We start from the raw sequence: 7,099 nt of genomic DNA on the forward strand, positions 1-7,099 counted from the left end.
GCAGCATGGCGGAAGTGGCTGGTGCGGGATGAAACCCGATCTGGAGAAAGGTGCACGGGGGCCTCCTCTGAGCAAAGAGCCAGAAGCGAGAGCGGGGAGTTCTCTCAAAACGCAAACACGGAGCAGCTGACAGATTGGGTCTCCCAAGAAGGTGGTCCAAAGACTCTCATACCGGGAAACATTTTTTGCTCTTGCCCGGGAGCCGGTGTTCTCTCCATCCAGCTGGTTTCTGGCGGAGATTAGAGGGTGAAGAGCCAAACAGCACAGGAAATTACCCGAACCTCTGGAGTTTGGTGCCCTTCTGGATAGGGAAGCACCCCACCCCCCAACCCTTTCAGCTGGCGTGGGGCGACATCGCCACCTAGTGACCGAAGCACGGAGGTCACCCAGGGCAGCCCCATTACAAAGAGGCTCTGGTCCCCAGTCGACTCACACTCCCACCTCTCCCGCACTCCAGGTGGGAACCCTGCGGGACCTCGGCCTCAAAGTCATTTAGCAAAACAAAATTACAAGGACATAACAACGTATAACCACGCCCGACTGGCTTGTTTTATTGGAGAAGGGCACGTGGAGTTAACAACGTGAAGACAGTTGGGAGCTGAGGTCGGGAAGAACACCCTCCCCTCCCCGTACGTGCCCACTGCCCCAAATAAAAAATAACCAACTATGGGAGAGCAGCCGAGACAGCGACTGAGGGCGGGGAAGGGAACACGGAACCCGAGGGCGGCAGAAGAGACCATGCGTGTGCTGGGAGGGCCCAGAGGCAGCGGCGGTGCGAGTAACTTGAGTACGAGTCTCTGTGTCTTCCACGTGGGTCTATATAAATATAGAGACAGAAGTCGTTCGCTCTCCCCTGCTCTCCCCTCTGCTCGGCGCGGCTGGCCGCGGTCCCGGCTCCTCTTTCCACACGAGGGCGAAGGGAAGGGGATGATGAGGAAGTCATCACCGAATTGCGATCAGACCCACATCCATCAGCTTCTGGATCTTCTGTGCTATTACAGGATTCTTTAAGTGTCTGATGGGGAAAAAAAAGCCAAGTTAGGTGAAATGAGACTTGACCTGAAAAGGGCTTTCTGCTCTCGAAGCCACCCCCATGCGACCCCCCCGAAAGGCGCCGACAGGAGGCGGCTGAAGGGTCTCCGGAGAGCACCGTTCTGTGAAGGCCCGGGCCCCGCCCGGCAGGAGCCCACGGACACAGCTTTCAGCCGAGGCCGCCCCGTCTTCCCGCCAGGCGGCTCCAGCTACCGCGGCCGACGCAGCAAGGCGGCCCTTTGGGCTCCCCGCCAACGGCCCCGCCGTCTTTTCGACGGAAGAGAACACACGGCGGCCGCTCGCCCGGACCGATCACATCCCTACCCACCTTGTGCGGCCGCACCTCTCTCCACCTCGTCCCCCGGGGCCACCTCCGCCCCCCTCTACTTACTCGCTGAGCGCCTGGGGGTCCTTCTGCATCTGTTCCAGGATGAGCCGCATGGCCGGGTCACTCATGATCTGCTGCACCTCGGGGTCGGCCATGGCCCGTCGCTTCACGTCCTCGGGGCTGTCGTGCCGGTTGTACTGGGCCATCATACAGCGCTGGTACCCGTCTGCCGCCTCCTGCATCCCAGCAAAGCCAACAGGGGAGGGCGTTAGCACTAACCGGGTCACCGTTTCGGCCCAAACACAGGGAACGGAGAAGTGGGAAGTCAGAGAGAAGCGGGCAAGAGGAAAGAGTCGGCGAAGAAGCACCGAGACGACCCGGAGGAGGACCGGAGGCAGGGGAGAGACTCCCCCCGACCCCCGGAGGCCAGAAGCAGCCTCACCTTACAGTTGGAGTCCAGATCTAAGGCCTTCTGGTAGACGTCCATGGCTTTTGTGTAGTCCTTCATCGCTTCTAGGGCAGCCGCTTTCCGCGTGTACCCCTTGACTGCGGACAGAGACGGGAGCGGTGAGGCGTTTTCCGGAACGCGGCTCCAAGGGGCACCGCTCCCACCCTGTCACGCGAACACCAACACCCTTCCCCCCACCCCGCTGGCGCCGCTAGCTCCTGCCGCAGGCCCCTCTCTCGGCCCCTCTCTCGCTCTCTGGGCCACGTCCAGGGACGGAGAGGGAGCGGGAAAGCACTTACTGAAGGTCGGCTCTAGCTGGATGCATTCCTCACAGTCCTGGGCAGGAGAGGAAAGGAGACAATTAGGCTCATTCCTTCAGATAAACTACTCGAAAGCAGAACGATCAACAGAACTCTTCGCCTGGCCCCACGACAGTGTTCTTTCGCATCCGGCACTTCTGTTAACCCGGGCACCTGGGCCGTTCCACAGACGGCCCGGCCGAGGCGGCCGGGAGAGCAAGTCAAGCAGAACCACGAGGGACGGCCATTCCACACTGGACCGCCGACCCCCCCTAAGGCGAGTGGCCTAGACTCTTCAAAAGGCTGAGGTTATGGGAAAAAATGCAAAAAGTGGGCAAAGTTCTCGTTTGAGGAACTGAAAAGGACGTGACGACCAGAGGAAACACACAACCTGGACAAGGGCAGCTTTCAAGGGGATTTGGGGGGAAATCTGAGCAGAGGACCGCAGCAGATGGCCCTCGGGCCTCCATTCCACGACCAGGCGGTGCGACTGACACTGTGACTGGAAGGGAAGAATCCTTTCAGGAAAAGCACTCAGGAGCGCAGAGTGCCAAAACCTAGCCTACTTCTTTTCGCAGATGGTTCCACAAAAACGCATCCCTACTTCTTGCCAAAAGAGGTGGAGGGCACACAGACATTCTGGCTATTTCTGTTTGAAGTACCTACAAGGTGGAAAATCCCAGCGAAAAGAATGCAATGCGGTAGAGTTTCAACACCCCGGCCCGCTTGCAACTATTCCAGCCAAAAGCTAGATCAGAAATGGTTCCGTTCACTGTTCCCCTTTGTGTAGCTGGGGGAGGACGTGCTCTTCCTCACAGGCAACCGCCGAGGTTCTGCACTTCGCAAACCAACCTGTTTTTGACGTTGCCCTTGTACCCACACGGGTGACCTTTCGAAGCCAGGCACAGGCCCAGAAGTTAGTGGCCTCAAAAAACAAAACCCGTGTGTGTCTCTAGATGGGTCACGTTTTGTCACCTTCCCAGATGGTCCGGGGATGGACCACACTTTAAAAATCGTCCAGCCTCCCTCTCTCTGCCCCTCCCCCACTCACACTCGTCTCTCTCAAAAATAAACACTTAAAAAAAAAGGAGAAGGGGGCCTGGGTGGCTCCGTTGGTTGGGCCTCCTTAGTTGGCTCAGAGGTCATGATCTCGCAGTCTGTGAGTTCAAGCCCCGCGTCGGGCTCTGTGCTCACAGCTCGGAGCTTGGGGCCCACTTCGGATTCTGTGTCTCTTTTCTCTCTGCCCCTCCCCTGCTCGCGCACCGTCTCTTGCAAAAATAAACATAAAAAACATTCAAAGGCATCTAGAGAACAGTTTAGAAATCGCTAACAGAGGCACAGAGCAGGTCATGTTCAAGAGAGCCACGAAGATTTCCTTCCCAGCGTCGACATGATCACACGAGACCATACTCAATATGCCCGAGAACAGCAGAGCTGCTAAGGGAGCTAATCAAAAAAGGACCAAACATGGCGAAGCTTCTGCGGGAAACGATGCCACGGTTCTTCAGTATAAACGCACACATAGTTACAGGCAGACAGACACTGTGCTGCCCCAGGATGCAGCACCACCGCTGGGAGAGGATGCCTAGAAGATCAGAAAGCGGGGTACCTGTGCGAGGTAACAGTACTCAGCCTTCAGGAAGAAGGAAACACGGACACCTGCTACAGCACGACGCTCAGGGAAATGAGCCACACACGAAAGAACAAATACTGGATGGTTCTACTTATAGGAGGTCCCTAGAGGGGTCACATTCAGAGAGCCAGAGAGTGGAACGGTAGCCGCCAGGGGTCGGGGGAGTGGGAGTTAGTGTTCAAAGGGTGCACTTTCAGTTTGGGAAGATGGAAAGGTTCTCGATGAGGAAGGCGGTGATGGGTGCACAACAATGGGAATGAACTTGACCCCAATGAACTGAACATGTAAAGTGTTAAAAAAAAAAAAAAAAAAAGGGGTGGAGGAGAAGCGATGGGGAAGAAAAAGAATCCATCATCGGCGAAGACGGAAACGGATCCACGTTTCCAAATATTCCCAACCACACTAACTACTGATGGGCCAGGACTGAGCCAGCATACGTCCTGCATTTTACAAACCTCACACGCACGGCACCATACCTCTGACTCTAAGATCAAAGTAAGAACATCAAAAAGACGTTGACGACGCGAAAAGAGAAAAAACAACGTTCCTCACGCACAGATTCGCTGCCGTAACAGGCACTGCACACTCCCCGATGTGCCCACCTTGAGCGCCAGCTGAAACTCCAGGAGTTTGGTGTAGCAGGCGGCTCGATTGCTGTACAATTTGGCATCTTTTGGGTTCCGTTTGATGGCTTCCGTGTAATGCTTCATGGCCTGGGGATAATCCCCTGGGTAAGGAAAGAAGAAACTTTTTTTAGAAAGCAAAAAGCCACCCTCCTCCCCCCACCGAGGGCATTTAGCTTGCAGCCCGCCAAGGCACAGAGAACACGTCTGCATCACTCATCACTCATCCAGAAGCTCTGTCACCTGAGCTGGAATGTACCTTTATTGTTTATTTTTGCACAGTGACAGAGCGCAAGTGGGAAGGGGCAGAGAGCCTGACGCGGGGCTTGAACTCATGGACTGTGAGATCATGACCTAAGCCAAAGTGGGACGCTTAACCGACTGAGTCACTCAGGCGCCCCTGTAACATACCTTTCTGAAAACATTCGTTGCCTTTGTTCTTTTCCTCCAAGGCCAGGTCGGGGTTTATGTAGGCCAGCCGCTCTTGCTCCTTCAGAATTTTCTCCGCCTAAAAAAATTAATCCTCAGAGTAATCATTTACACTGTTATAAACCTAAACATTGGACTAAAATAAGGGTCTGATTCAGATTTTGATTTTCAGAAAGTACTGTCAGCAACATTTTAGTTTTTGTTCAGAGCACCAACTCTTCATCATCTTGGGGCTGGGAGTCCGAGCCCAGGTTAGGTAAAGAGCTTACTTACTTAAAAACAAAAGAATTACACCTTCCTCATCATGAAAACACACAGTGAACCGATGAGCAGTACTGACATATGCTTGATACAAGATTAAGCGTGAATACGAGGATGTGAATATGAGGCATGTGTTAACAGCACAATTCACTTTCTGACCCGTCTTTCTGTGAATAAAAATCGACCCCACTCCATAATTTAGGACAACTGGCATGATAACACGGCGCTTTGGTTGTGTAAAATAAAAAATAAATCCTAAGTCACAATAATAACCCTAACTGCACTGACCTTCAGTAAAAGGTTACGATCTTGGCCGACAAAAAGGAGAGCAAAAAAATCGCGGTTATTCCTTACATGTTGTCAAGTGATAAGGACGAGGTATAAAATGACCAAAGACGCGACTTAAAAAAAAATCTTAACGGTTCATTATTAAACGTAATGCTACAGTGGATAAGTTAAGAAACACCAGGACACGTATTCTTTCCCTACCCACCTGTTGGCATTTCTTGAGCACATCCGGGGTTCGGTGCTCTGCCAAAGACTTGTTGTAGAAATGGATGGCGTCCTTATACTTTTCCTCTTTGAAGTACGAGTTGCCAATTCGAGCATAAGCTCTAACGAAACAAGCAGAAAAGGAACGTGCTGAGAGCAAAGCAGAGACAAGGGCAGCTCCTGGAGAGAAGCCCCCCCGCCCCCACCCCGCTCAGACACCACACCCTCCAAACACCTCTTGTCTGGACGCCCGTGGCCTCCTGTCCAGCCCACGGCTTACAGAGCAGGCTGTGTGGCCAGCCACCCTCCTCCCCACGCAGGAAAACTTAGGTCTTGGACATCGACCCCTCCACCCCACTTGAGGTACCGCCGAAGGTCGCGCGTACTTGGCAATCTGTCGATAGTCTTCTCGGTTTTCTCGCCCCACTTCGATGGCCTTCTCACAGAGCTCCCGGCATTTACTGTAGTCGCCCTTCTCGAAGTACACGGCTGCCGGGCAGGATGGTTAACGAAGAGTCAACCCGTGTCCCTCCCCGGGACCGCCCGAGGACAACGAAGTCACCCCACGGCCTGGGCCTCACCTGCTTGATTGGTCATGTAAGTCATGTTGGTGGGGTCCAGGTCCTTGGCTCTATCGTAGTGCTTCAAGGCCGTGTCAAAGTCTTTCTTCTTGTAGGCCTCGTTCCCCAACTCTTTTTCTTTCAGCGCCTAGATGAGGTGTGGAAGGAGCACTGAGCAAACCGAACGGAGGCGGCAAAGAGCTTGCGACCCGTCACGGGCCGAGCAGCGCACACGACTAGCCTTGCGTGCGGGAGCACGGTCCCCGCGCTGCGGCCACTTCTCAGCCAGCTGCAGGATTAAAGGCAGAGGGCTGTTAGAACGGGACGCTAATGGGGTGCTTGGGTGGCTCAGGTCATGAGCTCGCAGTTTGTGAGTTCGAGCCCCGCGTGGGGCTCTGTGCTGACAGCTCAGAGCCTGGAGCCTGCTTCGGATTCTGTTCTCCCTGTCTCTCAATAATAAACGTTAAAAAAAAAAAAAAAGAAAAAGAATGGGATGCTAAGGTCTCACCTCTGCCTCCTCGAAAACTCCCCCTTTTCTATCTACTCTCCTGGACTTGGTCAGAAAATAAAGGGCTTTTTCAGGGGAGAGAAAATCCCTCCGACCTGAAGCAAGTTGGGAGAGAACAGCAGTTTTCTACCCGGTTTGACCACGGGAGGCCGTGGCAAGTCCGGTTTCTGTGAGGCGGCCACCTCGGGGGCTCTGTGGTCAGAGCGGCAGAGGGAGGGGTCGGGGATGCTGACAAGGGTCTGTCCCCAGGGCACGAGTCTCAGCACAGCGCTTCACCGCCCACACCACAGGGCCAGCTTCCAACTTCGAGACACCCCGAACAACCGACGCTTACTCATGTGAAAGCGCTTAATTTGGCAACAATCTGTTGTTCCTGATAAGAAAGGAAATAAAATCACCGAAGCACACGCCTCCCGCTCTGGAAACCAGTGTCGCTAAGTAGACAACTTTCAACCACACGCCACGTCCAACCAGAAAACAGACGCC

General features: G+C 54.2%; 1 protein-coding gene across 1 annotated transcript in view; it reads right to left on the reverse strand.

Annotated features, from left to right (window-relative positions):
• Window positions 1-525: 525 nt before the first annotated feature.
• Window positions 526-7,099, reverse strand: part of STIP1 (stress induced phosphoprotein 1) — a 14,058-nt gene continuing 7,484 nt past the window's right edge. Inside the window, exons 6-14 of the mRNA XM_060607039.3 lie at window positions 6,127-6,253; window positions 5,932-6,034; window positions 5,547-5,667; window positions 4,775-4,871; window positions 4,343-4,467; window positions 2,108-2,144; window positions 1,803-1,906; window positions 1,424-1,596; window positions 526-1,015 (exon numbers count right to left, since the gene is read on the reverse strand). Coding sequence (XP_060463022.3) covers window positions 943-1,015; window positions 1,424-1,596; window positions 1,803-1,906; window positions 2,108-2,144; window positions 4,343-4,467; window positions 4,775-4,871; window positions 5,547-5,667; window positions 5,932-6,034; window positions 6,127-6,253 — 960 coding nt within the window. The 3' untranslated portion in view covers window positions 526-942. The remainder of the gene's footprint in view (window positions 1,016-1,423; window positions 1,597-1,802; window positions 1,907-2,107; window positions 2,145-4,342; window positions 4,468-4,774; window positions 4,872-5,546; window positions 5,668-5,931; window positions 6,035-6,126; window positions 6,254-7,099) is intronic.

This window comes from Panthera onca, chromosome D1 (genome assembly GCF_046562875.1).
Source record: "Panthera onca isolate mPanOnc1 chromosome D1, mPanOnc1 haplotype 2, whole genome shotgun sequence".
NCBI classification, from domain to species: Eukaryota; Metazoa; Chordata; class Mammalia; order Carnivora; family Felidae; genus Panthera; species Panthera onca.